Genomic DNA, 14,955 nt, shown 5'->3' with positions numbered 1-14,955 from the left:
ACCACACTACAGGCTGATCCAACTTTGATGTGATGTCCTTAAAACAAGTCAAAATGAGGCTCAGTAGTGTGTGTGGCCTCCACGTGCCTGTATGACCTCCCTACAACCCCTGGGCATGCTCCTGATGAGGTGGCGGATGGTCTCCTCAGGGATCTCCTCCCAGACCTGGACTAAAGCATCCGCCAACTCCTGGACAGTCTGTGGTGCAACGTGGCGTTGGTGGATGGAGCGAGACACGATGTCCCAGATGTGCTCAATTGGATTCAAGTCTGGGGAACGGGCGGTCCATAGCATCAATGCCTTCCTCTTGCAGGAACTGCTGACACACTCCAGCCACATGAGGTCTAGCATTGTCTTGCATTAGGAGGAACCCAGGACAAACCGCACCAGCATATGGTCTCACAAGGGGTCTGAGGATCTCATCTCGGTACCTAATGGCAGTCAGGCTACCTCTGGCGAGCACATGGAGGGCTGTGCGGCCCCCCAAAGAAGTGCCACCCCACATCATGACTGACCCACCGCCAAGCCGATCATGCTGGAGGATGTTGCAGGCAGCAGAACGTTCTCCATGGCGTCTCCAGACTCTGTCACGTCTGTCACATGTGCTCAGTGTGAACCTGCTTTCATCTGTAAAGAGCACAGGGCGCCAGTGGCGAATTTGCCAATCTTGGTGTTCTCTGGCAAATGCCAAACGTCCTGCACGGTGTTGGGCTGTAAGCACAACCCCCACCTGTGGACGTCGGGCCCTCATACCACCCTCATGGAGTCTGTTTCTGACCGTTTGAGCAGACACATGCACATTTGTGGCCTACTGGAGGTCATTTTGCAGGGCTCTGGCAGTGCTCCTCCTGCTCCTCCTTGCACAAAGGCGGAGATAGCAGTCCTGCTGCTGGGTTGTTGCCCTCCTACGGCCTCCTCCAAATCTCCTGATGTACTGGCCTGTCTCCTGGTAGCGCCTCCATGCTCTGGACACTACGCTGACAGACACAGCAAACCTTCTTGCCACAGCTCGCATTGATGTGCCATCCTGGATGAGCTACACTACCTGAGCCACTTGTGTGGGTTGTAGACTCTGTCTCATGCTACCACTAGAGTGAAAGCACCGCCAGCATTCAAAGGTGACCAAAACATCAGCCAGGAAGCATAGGAACTGATGTGGTCTGTGGTCACCACCTGCAAAACCAGTCCTTTATTGGGGGGTGTCTTGCTAATTGCCTATAATTTCCACCTGTTGTCTATTCCATTTGCACAACAGCATGTGCAATTTATTGTCAATCAGTGTTGCTTCCTAAGTGGACAGTTTGATTTCACAGAAGTGTGATTGACTTGGAGTTACATTGTGTTGTTTAAGTGTTCCCTTAATTTTTTTTGAGCAGTGTACATGGACCACTAACACCCTTCAAATCATTAGTAGTTACTACAACCCTTTCTCGTTAGCAGTTACCATGACTAACGTTATGTACTACAGCGTGACTTGTGGTTACATTTATAGTGGTACTCTGAAAGCACTGAATATACCATTTGTCAGTTGAGGGCTGGATTCAATCCGTATCACGGAAGTATCACGGAAGATCCATTTTAAAATGTGAAGGTAATTTCCGATTGAGCCGACATATGCATAGTTTACTGTGAACGTAGTCTCCGTGGACGCAGGAACCTTACCTTTAAATTTCAATCGAGCTATAACTTAGATATTCCACGAATTGAGCCCTAATTCAACGGTTGATTTTTCCAATGTAAAGTATCCAAAAGGGGAAACACCAAGCCCCTCTTTCTAGAATGCATTCCAGGGAGATGGTATACATTAATAGCAAGGGTTTTATTGTGAAATGAAGGAGACCGTTTTGAATGTTTCAGTATTTAATTCAATGAAAATTGCAGTAGCAATACAAGTGACTTTAAAGACTGCCATTCCATCTTGACAGTTGTTTATGAAAATAATGTAAAGCTAAGCTATGACAGCGTGTTCATCTGAAAGAAACGGACAGAACATGTATGCTCAGACCTGTGCCCAGGGCAATCATGGGTAAATGGTATCTCATTTGCACAGCTTCAATGTCTTACAGGCATCCCTTGCATCCACATCACCGACAAGTGCATCAATCAGTTTAACTTTGTATTTGTTGACCAGTTTCTTGCACATGCCTTTGAGCATTCTCAAGCTGCCACAAATAGAGTCCAGCGCAGCAGCTGTGTCATCCTGCAAGTAAAATATAGAGAGATATATCACTTACAGAATATGTGTTGTTTTGTGTCATTGGTGACACAAATTCAGTTACTTACATAACATTGTGAGAATTGCAGAGATATAGCAGTATAAAGTGGTTTCTCAATAATGTCAATATGACCCGGACTAGGCTTTATTATGGCTATAATATACTGTACATTGATGAGATTGGTGTGTTTACACTATAAAGTTAATATTTGCATTATATTTATTTAAGAGTGTAAAACCTAACATACTGTGGGGAAAAAAAGTATTTAGTCAGCCACCAATTGTGCAAGTTCTCCCACTTAAAAAGATGAGAGAGGCCTGTAATTTTCATCATAGGTACACGTCAACTATGACAGACAAATTGAGATTTTTTTTCTCCAGAAAATCATTTTTAATGAATTTATTTGCAAATTATGGTGGAAAATAAGTATTTGGTCACCTACAAACAAGCAAGATTTCTGGCTCTCACAGACCTGTAACTTCTTCTTTAAGAAGCTCCTCTGTCCTCCACTCATTACCTGTATTAATGGCACCTGTTTGAACTTGTTATCAGTATAAAAGACACCTGTCCACAACCTCAAACAGTCACACTCCAAACTCCACTATGGCCAAGACCAAAGAGCTGTCAAAGGACACCAGAAACAAAATTGTAGACCTGCACCAGGCTGGGAAGACTGAATCTGCAATAGGTAAGCAGCTTGGTTTGAAGAAATCAACTGTGGGAGCAATTATTAGGAAATGGAAGACATACAAGACCACTGATAATCTCCCTCGATCTGGGGCTCCACGCAAGATCTCACCCTGTGGGGTCAAAATGATCACAAGAACGGTGAGCAAAAATCCCAGAACCACACGGGGGGACCTAGTGAATGACCTGCAGAGAGCTGGGACCAAAGTAACAAAGCCTACCATCAGTAACACACTACGCCGCCAGGGACTCAAATCCTGCAGTGCTAGACGTGTCCCCCTGCTTAAGCCAGTACATGTCCAGGCCCGTCTGAAGTTTGCTAGAGTGCATTTGGATGATCCAGAAGAGGATTGGGAGAATGTCATATGGTCAGATGAAACCAAAATATAACTTTTTGGTAAAAACTCAACTCGTCGTGTTTGGAGGACAAAGAATGCTGAGTTGCATCCAAAGAACACCATACCTACTGTGAAGCATGGGGGTGGAAACATCATGCTTTGGGGCTGTTTTTCTGCAAAGGGACCAGGACGACTGATCCGTGTAAAGGAAAGAATGAATGGGGCCATGTATCGTGAGATTTAGAGTGAAACCTCCTTCCATCAGCAAGGACATTGAAGATGAAACGTGGCTGGGTCTTTCAGCATGACAATGATCCCAAACACACCGCCCGGGCAACAAAGGAGTGGCTTCGTAAGAAGCATTTCAAGGTCCTGGAGTGGCCTAGCCAGTCTCCAATTCTCAACCCCATAGAAAATCTTTGGAGGGAATTGAAAGTCTGTGTTGCCCAGCGACAGCCCCAAAACATCACTGCTCTAGAGGAGATCTGCATGGAGGAATGGGCCAAAATACCAGCAACAGTGTGTGAAAACCTTGTTAAGACTTACAGAAAACGTTTGACCTGTGTCATTGCCAACAAAGGGTGTATAACAAAGTATTGAGAAACTCTTGTTATTGACCAAATACTTATTTTCCACCATAATTTGCAAATAAATTCATAAAAAATCCTACAATGTGATTTTCTGGATTTTTTTTCTCATTTTGTCTGTCATAGTTGACGTGTACCTATGATGAAAATTACAGGCCTCTCTCATCTTTTTAAGTGGGAGAACTTGAACAATTGGTGGCTGACTAAATACTTTTTTTCCCCACTGTAAGATTATTATGTGACTGTAAAAGGGAAGGTGAGCAATCTGTTATCATTACCTTGTTATTATCACCATTCAGCTTGGCCTTGACCTTCTTGATGATGAGCTTACACACATAGCAGGTACCTGGAAGGTCAGCTTTGATCTGAGGGAGAGGGAGACATTTTAGGCTACAAAAATGACCAGGTATATACTTAAATATTACATGGCAAAGTGGTATTACCAAATAATAACATTAACCTAGATGCACATTTCTTTCTTTCTTTGGGATTCATTAAAACAAGCACCACTAGGCTTAGTCTGTTTCTGCTCTCTTGACAATGGGTGACAAGGAGTTGGGATGGTAGCACAAACAGACTGGCACTGATGCTACCGTTTCTCATGCTACCACATGCAAACCCCAATTTCTTTAGGCTACCCAGCTAGCATATAATGTTCTGAGAACCAAATGTTTCTTAGAGCTTGGTGAGAGAGTTGTTGGTCTATGGTTATTTTGCAAACAACCTTCCCACAACTTTCTGGAAAGGTGCAGGATAGTTGTCACGCCCTGGCTCTGGGGACTATGTTATGTTGAGCCAGGGTGTGTAAGTCTATGTTTTGTATATCTATGTTGGCCTGAGTGACTCCCAATCAGAGGCAACGAGTGTCAGCTGGTTGTCTCTGATTGGGAGCCATATTTAACTATCGGTCTTTTCACTTTGTGTTGTGGTTTCTTGTTCTCATTTTGGTTTGTGTATGTACCAGAGACATCACGTTTTCGTCAGTTATTTTGATCGTGTGATCAGTTTAATAAATACCATGTTCACTTTCAACGCTGCGCCTTGGTCCTCCTCATTAGACGATCGTGACAGAAGAAACCACCTCAACTGGACCAAGCAGCGAGTCGAGGAGCCATCGCCAGGGAAAGCGCTGGCAGATCTCCGTGGCAGCTTCGACTGGGTCAAGCCCATTGAGGAGCTGAGTGACGAGGGTTGGAGACAGAGGAGCGAGAGGTGGGCGAGAATGATGGAGGCCTGGCCCACGGGGAGGAGAGAACCCCAGAAAATTTTTAGGGGGGGGCTCACGACGTCGGACCAGCAGGAGGCCGCGATAGAGCGGCCCAGTGGGTTGCCGGAGGAGGCCGCCGGGTTACGGGGGCCACTGGTCGAAGAGGGGATGGAGGAAGTAGAGGCACGGCGAGAGGTACTGGTGTGTGTTGCCAGTCCGGTCCGGCCCGTTCCAGATCCCGGTGTAGGGCCAGTGGTGTGTGTCCCCAGTACAGTCCGGCCCATCCAAGCTCCCCGCACCAAGCCAGTGGTGTGCGTCGTCAGTCCGGCACGGCCCGTGCCTGCTCTCCGCACCAAGTCTATGGTGCGTTTCGTCAGCCCTGTCCGGCCCGTTCCTGCTCTCCGCACCAAGTCTGTGGTGCGCGTCGCCAGCCCTGTCAGGCCCGTGCCTGCTCTCCGCACCAAGTCTATGGTGCGTTTCGTCAGCCCTGTCCGGCCCGTTCCTTCTCTCCGCACCAAGTCTGTGGTGCGCGTCGCCAGCCCAGTCCGGCCCATCCAAGCTCCCCGCACCAGGTCAGTGGTGCGCGTCGCCAGCCCTCTCCGGCCCGTGCCTGCTCTCCGCACCAAGTCTATGGTGCGTTTCGTCAGCCCTGTCCGGCCCGTTCCTGCTCTCCGCACCAAGTCTGTGGTGCGCGTCGCCAGCCCAGTCCGGCCCATCCAAGCTCCCCGCACCAGGTCAGTGGTGCGCGTCGTCAGCCCGGTCCGGCTCATTCCTGCTCCCCGCACCAAGTCAGGGGTGCGCTTCGTCAGCCCGGTCCGGCCCGTTCCTCCTCCACGCATCAAGCCACGGATGTGCGTCGTCAGTCCAGCACAACCCGTGCCTGGGTCATGTCCGGAGCCGGATCCGCCGCCGAGGCGGAGTGCCCACCCGGTCCCTCCCCTGTTGTGGTTGTTTGGCGCGGCCGGAGTCCGCGCCTTTGGGGGGGGGTACTGTCACGCCCTGGCTCTGGGGACTATGTTATGTTGAGCCAGGGTGTGTAAGTCTATGTTTTGTATATCTATGTTGGCCTGAGTGACTCCCAATCAGAGGCAACGAGTGTCAGCTGGTTGTCTCTGATTGGGAGCCATATTTAACTATCGGTCTTTTCACTTTGTGTTGTGGTTTCTTGTTCTCATTTTGGTTTGTGTATGTACCAGAGACATCACGTTTTCGTCAGTTATTTTGATCGTGTGATCAGTTTAATAAATACCATGTTCACTTTCAACGCTGCGCCTTGGTCCTCCTCATTAGACGATCGTGACAATAGTTGCTTCCCACAGACGTCAAATCAATGTCTATTCCACGTTGGTTCAACGTAATTTCATTGAAATGAAATGGATACAACATGGATTCAACCTGTGTGTGCCCAGTGGGTTGGCTTTGGAACATTCTCAGCATATTTATGGGCCTTCACAAAACAAAAACATTATTTTCTTGTTATTTCATTATTTGACATAAGGTTTCCAAAAAGTTCAAACATGGTTACATTTACATTTTGGTAATGTTCTAGGAACGTTCTCCAACTGGTTTGACATCAGGAATGTTCAGAGAGTGTTAAGAAACACTGTTCTTCTGTGGGAATTTCATTTCCAACAGGTTTCCTCATGGTTCTATTTAAAGTAATGTTCTCAAATTGTTCAAATAAAATAAAATGTTATTTGTCATATACACGTGTTTAGCAGATGTTATTGCAGGTATAGTGAAATGCTTGTGCTTTTAGCTCCGACAGTGCAGTAATATCTCTCAATTTCACAACACATACCCAATACACACAAATCTAAGTAAAGAATGGAATGAAGAATATATACATATATGGACGAGCAATGACAGAGCGGCATGGACTAAGATACAGTAGAATATTATAGAATACAGTATATACTTATGAGATGAGCAATGCAAGATATGTAAACATTATTAAAGTGACTAGTGTTCCATTTCTTAAAGTGGCCAGTGATTTCTAGACTATGTCTACAGGCAGCAGCCTCTAATGTGCTAGTGATGGCTATTTAACAGTCTGATGGCCTTGAGATATAAGCTGTTTTTCGGTCCCAGCTTTGATCCACCTGTACTGACCTCGCCTTCTGGATGATAGCGGAGTGAACAGGCAGTGGCTCGGGTGGTTGATGTCCTTGATGATATTTTTGGCCTTCCTGTGACATTGGGTGCTGTAGGTGTCCTGGAAGGTGGGTAGTTTGCCCCCGGTAATGCATTGGGCAGACCGCACCACCCTCTGGAGAGCCCTGCAGTTGCGGGCGGTGCAGTTGCCGTACCAGGCGGTGATACAGCCCGACAGGATGCTCTCAATTGTGCATCTGTAAAAGTTTGTGAGGGTTTTAGATGCCAAGCCAAATTTCTTCAGCCTCCTGAGGTTGAAGAGCCTCTGTTGTGCCTTCTTCACCACACTGTCTGTGTGGGTGGACCATTTCAGTTTGTCAGTGATGTGTACGCCAAGGAACTTGTAGCTTTCCACCTTCTCCACTGCGGTCCCGTCGATATGGATAGGGGGGTGTACCCTCTGCTGTATCCTGAAGTTCACAATCATCTCCTTTGTTTTGTTGACGTTGAGTGTGAGGTTATTTTCCTGGCACCACACTCACAGAGCCCTCACCTCCTCCCTGTAGGCGATCTCGTCATTGTTGGTAATCAAGCCTACTACTGTTGTGTCGTCTGCAAACTTGATGATTGAGTTGGAGGCGTGCTTGGCCACACAGTCATGGGTGAACAGGGAGTACAGGAGTGGGCTGAGCACGCATCCTTGTGGGGCCCCAGTGTTGAGGATCAGCGAAGTGGAGGTATTGTTTCCCCCCTTCACCACCTGGGGGTGGCCCATCAGGAAGTCCAGGACCTAGTTGAACAGGGCAGGGTTCAGATCCAGAGCCTCGAGCTTAATGATGAGCTTGGAGGGTACTATGGTGTTGAATGCTGAGCTATAGTCAATGAACAGCATTCTTACATAGGTATTCCTCTTGTCCAGATGGGGTAGGGCAGTGTGATGGCGATTGCATCGTCTGTGGATCTATTGGGGTGGTAAGCAAATTGAAGTGGGTCTAGGGTGACAGGTAAGGTAGAGGTGATATGATCCTTGACAAGTCTCTCAAAGCACTTCATGATGACAGAGGTGAGTGCTACGGGGCGATAGTCATTTAGTTCAGTTACCTTTTACTTTCTTGGGTACAGGAACAATGGTGGCCATCTTGAATCATGTGGGGACAGCAGACTGGGATAGGGAGAGATTGAATATGTCCGTAAACACACCAGCCAGCTTGTCTGCGCATGCTCCGAGGACGCGGCTAGGGATGCTGTCTGGGCCGGCAGCCTTGCGAGGGTTAACACGCTTAAAAGTCTTACTCACATCGGCCACAAAGAAGGAGAGCCCACAGTCCTTGGTAGTGGGCCGCGTCGGTGGCACTGTGTTATCCTCAAAGCGGGCGAAGAAGGTGTTTAGTTTGTCTGGAAGCGAGACGTCGGTGTCGGCGACGTGGCTGGTTTTCCTTTTGTAGACCGTGATTGTCTGTAGATCCTGCCAAATATTTCTCGTGTCTGAGCCGTTGAATTGCGACTCCACTTTGTCTCTATACTGACGTTTTGCCTGTTTAATCGTTAAGAAGCAACGTTCTTCTGTGGGAATTTCAGTACTTCAGCATAACATTTCCTAAAGTTGTTTTCATGGTTCTATTTAGTCATGTTCTCAAATCTTTCCGAGAATGTTAAGAAAACCATAAAAACCACAACAAAACTTTAGTAACGTTCAGAGAACGTTCTAAGAATGTTATTTAAAAACATATACATTCCGTTCTCAGCATGAACAAAACTCTCTCTGTCCTCTATCTTGTTAAGTATGTTCACTGGGGCCAAACTCCCTGCCATCAAGGACCTCTATACCAGGCGGTGTCAGAGGAAGGCCCTAAAAATTGTCATAAACTGCAGCCACCCAAGTCATAAACTATTCTCTCTGCTACCCCACGGCAAGCAGTACCGGAGTGTGACCAAAAGGCACCTGAACAGCTTCTACCCTCAAGCCATAAAACTGCTGAACAGTTAATCTCATGGCTACCCGGACTATTTACATTGACCCCCTTTATTATTATTTTTTATATATATTTATCTAAATTGACTCCCTTGCGCTGGCTCTATGCACACTCACTAGACTCTATCTACACACTCACACATACTACACTGACACTCCAACACACACACACACACACACATTCACACACACGCATGTTCACACACACACACACACACACGCATATTGACGGCACACACACTCACGCATAGACACACTCCCACATACGCTGCTGCTACTTTGTTTATTATATATGCTGATTGCCTAGTCACCTTTACCCCTACCCACACGTACATACTATATTACCTCATTTACCTCAACTACATCGTACCCCTGCCCGTTGACTTGGTACTGGTACTCCTTGTATATAGCCTCGTTTATTGTTTTTATTGAGTTACAAGTTCCCTTTTTTATTTAGCAAAATGTGTGTTACTTTTTAACTCTGCACTGCTGGGAATGGGCTTGTACAGTGAGGGAAAAAAGTATTTGATCCCTGCTGATTTTGTAAGTTTGCCTACTGACAAAGAAATGATCAGTCTATAATTTAAATGGTAGGTTTATTTGAACAGTGAGAGACAGAATAACAACAAAAAAAATCCAGAAAAAACGCATGTCATAAATGTTATAAATTGATTTGCATTTTAATGAGGGAAATAAGTATTTGACCCCCTCTCAATCAGAAAGATTTCTGGCTCCGAGGTGTCTTTTATACGGGTAACGAGCTGAGATTAGGAGCACACTCTTAAAGGGAGTGCTCCTAATCTCAGTTTGTTACCTGTATAAAAGACACCTGTCCACAGAAGCAATCAATCAATCAGATTCCAAACTCTCCACGGGAGGATCTTGTCAATGATCTCAAGGCAGCTGGGACCATAGTCACCAAGAAAACAATTCGTAACACACTACGCCGTGAAGGACTGAAATCCTGCAGCGCCCGCAAGGTCCCCCTGCTCAAGAAAGCACATATACAGGCCAGTCTGAAGTTTGCCAATGAAAATGACAAAATTCCTCCTGAGATGTGTGCAAACCTGGTGGCCAACTACAAGAAACGTCTGACCTCTGTGATTGCCAACAAGGGTTTTGCCACCAAGTACTAAGTCATGTTTTGCAGAGGGGTCAAATACTTATTTCCCTCATTAAAATGCAAATCAATTTATAACATTTTTGACATGCGTTTTTCTGGATTTTGTTGTTGTTATTCTGTCTCTCACTGTTCAAATAAACCTACCATTAAAATTATAGACTGATCATTTCTTTTTTTTTCTTTTTTTTTTTCTTTTTTTTTTTTTTATGGGGGGGGGGGGGATGGATCAGCTTAATATTGCAGATAGATTGTATCTTCTATCAATGTAATTGTCTGCATCACTTCCAATCCCCCATGTTTTATTTTTATTTTTTATATATATATTCCCCTTTATTACTTTTCAACCCCACCATCCTTTCCCTACTTGGAGTAAATTAGTGAACAACAACGCCCAGGCCTCTACTTCCGGTCTATACTTACTATCTACACCTTATGGACAGAGTTAATTTTACAATAATTCTCTATATATATATATATATATATATATTTATTTTTTTGCTCCTGAACTTCTTCTACTCTCAACCTCTCCGATCATTTTCATGATGTCCATCCGGTTTGCTTCTAAATGCCATATCTTTCTAACTGTGCTCTTTTCCAAAAGCTCCCAACATACAACCTATATACTTATTATGGACACAGTGTGCTTACATTATTAGCTATCTTTGTTATTATTTGTTGTTATTTGTTATTAGTCCCATCCTTCAACTCTATTCAATACCTCCCATCTATCTCTTAACACCATCCATATAGGATTTCTATTTGCCATATATATTTCAACTGTACTGTGATGTTTTACAAAAGTTCTGAACCTTTCTATTCTCATTGCTTCTACAGATTGTGAATTAAAAATAAACATTTTTGCTAAAAGTATTATTATATTATTGATTGATTGACTATGACTTTTCAGATCACCCAGTAATGCTATCTGCAAGGTTAGTTCCAGGTAAATATTGCAATCCTTTAGCCATTCCTGGACCTGTGTCCAAAAACAAGCTACAAATGGACAGAACCAAAACAAATGATCTAATGATTCTATCTCTTCACAGCAAAATCTGCAGAGCTGGGAAGATTGTATCCCCCATATAAATAACATTCTATTGGTAGCAAGAATTTTATATAATAATTTAAATTGAAAGATTCTAATTTTTGAATCCGGTGTCGTTTTGCGTGTCAGTTCATAAACACTATGCCATGGGATCGGTACATCAAAGATCTCTTCCCAACTATTTTGCAATCTATATGGGACGGCTGTCAATCCTTTGGTCCTTAAGTGAAACTGATATACTTTTTTATTTATCACAGTTTTCCTTAACCAATTATGTTCTTTAATGCAAGGCCGACAGACAAGTTCCTTACTTTCTCCCCCTTCAACTTTCCTCTTCCACTTTTGCGGTAAGGCTGCAATTATTTGGTTGTAATTTTGGGTAGAGCAGACATTTCCATATGTTTTTGTTAGCTGCATGTGCGACATAACTCCACCAGTCCTACCGATGATATCATTTACGAAGATTATACCTTTTTTAAACATTCTGTCAAAAAATTAAGGTTTTTTGTCAATTAGTATATTTGAATTTAACCACAATATAGACTGATCATTTCTTTGTCAGTGGGCAAACGTACAAAATCAGCAGGGGATCAAATACTTTTTTCCCTCACTGTAAGTAAGCATTTCACTGTAAAGTCTACACCTGTTGTATTCGGCGCATGTGACGAACAGGATTTGATTTGTTCAGGTGTGTTGGCTGTGCCCACTAATTGGCCACACCTGATCTTAATGAGTGCTTGTTTCCTTTGAAATTGGGTCTATTTTAATAGATTAAAATGTACAGTTTTGTATGCGTAAAAAAAACATGGCATGCAGCTCCATCCTGGTGGTGCAGTGGACTAATTCCATGGAAAAAGATGTCTTGTTACAATAAAAAATAAATGTGTTTGCATGATTAATGCCTAAGGAATTTCTGTGTGTCCTATCTGTGCTTGGAGTTCAAATAAATAAGCTAGCAGTGTTATTAAAAGTCTTATTGAAAGCATTAATATAACCTCCCAGAAAAACATTATTAAGGAACCAGAATTTCTCAGAATCTCCCTGCAACCTAAAAATAAATGTTCCCAGAACAGACAAAATGTTCTCAGAATGTAAAACAAAAGTTATTGTTTACTGGTAAGGAAACCTATGGCTTCGTTCCCACAACCAATGTTAAACCAAAAACATACGTACCCACACCTTCCAAGGAACCAAATGTGCTAGCTGGGTATGGTGTAGGGCAGTGTTCCTCAACTAAAGTCCTTGAGTATCCCCAATAGTGCACATTATTTTGTAGTCCCGGACATGCATACCTGATTCAACTTATTAACTAGTCATCAAGCCCTCAATGACTTGAATCAGGTGTTTTTGTCCGGGGCTACAACAAAATGTTTTGCTGTTGGGGGTACTCACTAATACAATACAATGAAATGTCTCCAACTCTACCTCGGCATGGTTGTCCTCTCTGTCCATTAGGTAGTCCCCCCACATGTCCTCCTCCTCCTCTCTCAGATTCCCCCCACCTTGAGAGTTGAAGGACAGAGCAAAGGCTACCCACACCCCCCCCACAAAAAAAAAATGATTATATTAGCGTTGTCATTTTATGATATTTGTTAAAAACAGTTGTCACGCCCTGGCTCTGGGGACTCTAGTATGTTGAGCCAGGGTGTGAGTTTTCATTTGTTTATGTTCTAGTTGTTGTATATCTATGTTGGCCAGGGTGGCTCCCAATCAGAGACGGCTGCAGCTCGTTGTCTCTGATTGGGAGTCATATTTAGGTAGCCATTAGGCATTCATTATTTGTGGTTTCTTGTTCGTATTTGGTTTGTGTATTACCATTGACTGTCACGTCATCGTTTTGTTGTTTTGATCGTGTGATCATTAATTTAATAAATATGTTCGCCTTCAACGCTGCGCCTTGGTCCTCCTCTATGTATGACGATCGTGACAACAGTGAATTCTTTACAATAGCTAAATGGTCAATCCATTTGGATTCAATGACTTTTTGACAGCACCCCTTTTGATTTTAAGGATTCCTTCCATATTTGCTCAGAAAGTGACTTTTTAGACCTGAATGCCAAACATTAAAGCGATAAAGGTGCTCAAAATACTCCCATTTTGCATACCCCACCATACCATGAAACATCCATGTCTTCATCACTGGGAAATATTGAACGGTTGAGATTAATATAATTGAAAAGCTTACAAACAGGGTTGTCAAATATTTTATAATTTCTGGGGGGAAAAAGTTTTAAAATAAAAAGGAAATATTTTTTTCCTTTTAATATCGATGATTTTTTCATGTTCACAGATGTTGTAGTTTAGACCCTATTTTACATCATCTAAGGTATTTGTGTTGTGCCCGCCATCGGTTGAGACACATCATGCTCTTGAAGACAGGGTGGATGTCATGTTTTGGCTGATAAATGCACTAAAATGTGAATCTAATTTAAATGTAAATATTCTAATGGTACCACAAAGATGGTTGGAGGTCCACACATCAGAGAATGTTGACTTGAATGGGAATATCTGTTGTATTAAATTATACTGTCAATCCTCCATAGGAAACCTATTGAAATCATAGAAGATACCATAATAGACATGACCATTTAAGTTGACATTTGGCGGCGGGTGGACCGGCGGTCATCTTTGTGGTAGTAATTAGAAGTTACAATTTCAATTAAATGAAAATGTCAATGGTTTACCATTTACATTGCAGTGGTCTGAAGAGATAGGTCCATTCTATGAATTATATTTCTATGATTTAAATAACACCCATACTGTATTCAAGAGCATGTTGTCTCTCAACCGATGGCGGGCACAACACAAAAAGCTCAGATGATTTGAAATAGGGTCTAAGCTACAACAAATGTGAATATGAAAGCATTTTTAGATAATTGATAGATAATTGACGTTAACGGTTTTCAAAATGACAATTCTTTATAAAAAAAAAAAGAATTCAAGACATAATAAAATACTTTAGTTTGACAACACTTTGTAAGCTTTTAAATTATATCAAACTCAACCGTTTATCTTTTCCAGTGATGAAGACATGGATGTCTCATGATATGGTGGGGTATGCAAAATAGGTTAACTTTGAGCACCTTTGTCTCCTGAATGTTTTGGCACTCAGGTCCAAAATGTTACTTTCTGACTACTCCTTCCATGGGCAAACATGTATAGAATTAAAATGGACTTACCCTAAAGCTAGATTTCATTAGTTCATATTCCTGACATTTCACCCATATTTCACCAAAGAAGATCCACATATTTACCTGCACAGACCAGCAGAAGACCCATATTGATGACAGGAGAGACAGCCCTCATCTCCTCAGTCAATAGATAGAATGGATAATAAAGCAGCTCTTGTAAGCCAGTGTAGTTAACTTGGTCCCAGTTCAATAGCACACAGCGTCTGCTCTTTTCTACCCATTGCCTCTGGCTTGATTGGTTGCCGTTGCAGAGGGGAAGGGGCGTGGTTGGCATGGCATTTGGTTGATATCCTGAATCAGGCTAGTTACAACTGGGGTTGGAGCGAAAACCTACAGGAAGGTAGCTCTCCAAGAGCAGGGTTGGAGAGCCCTTTCCTAGGCAATAGATCTCAAAGCAGGGCATCCCCACTAAACTTTTTGGAAATGGCAAGTTCACTTTATCATCCATAAATGCATCTCATAGAGTACCATAGTATGAGTTATAATACCCATTAA

General features: G+C 43.5%; 1 protein-coding gene across 1 annotated transcript; it reads right to left on the bottom strand.

The window, feature by feature from the left end:
• Positions 1-1,846: 1,846 nt before the first annotated feature.
• On the bottom strand, positions 1,847-14,639 carry LOC311145527 (saposin-C-like). Its single transcript, XM_084181792.1, has 4 exons — positions 14,524-14,639; positions 12,695-12,798; positions 4,107-4,193; positions 1,847-2,200 (listed from the first exon to the last, which is right to left on the bottom strand). Exons 1-4 carry the CDS (start codon positions 14,573-14,575, stop codon positions 2,039-2,041), a joined length of 405 nt encoding a protein of 134 aa, XP_084037918.1. The 5' UTR covers positions 14,576-14,639; the 3' UTR covers positions 1,847-2,038.
• Between the last annotated feature and the right edge of the window lie 316 nt (positions 14,640-14,955).

Source organism: Coregonus lavaretus (genome assembly GCF_964263955.1).
Source record: "Coregonus lavaretus genome assembly, chromosome: 18".
Taxonomy (NCBI): Eukaryota; Metazoa; Chordata; class Actinopteri; order Salmoniformes; family Salmonidae; genus Coregonus; species Coregonus lavaretus.
The sequence above is the reverse complement of the archived record's forward strand: the minus strand, read 5'-3'. Positions and strand labels throughout refer to the sequence as shown.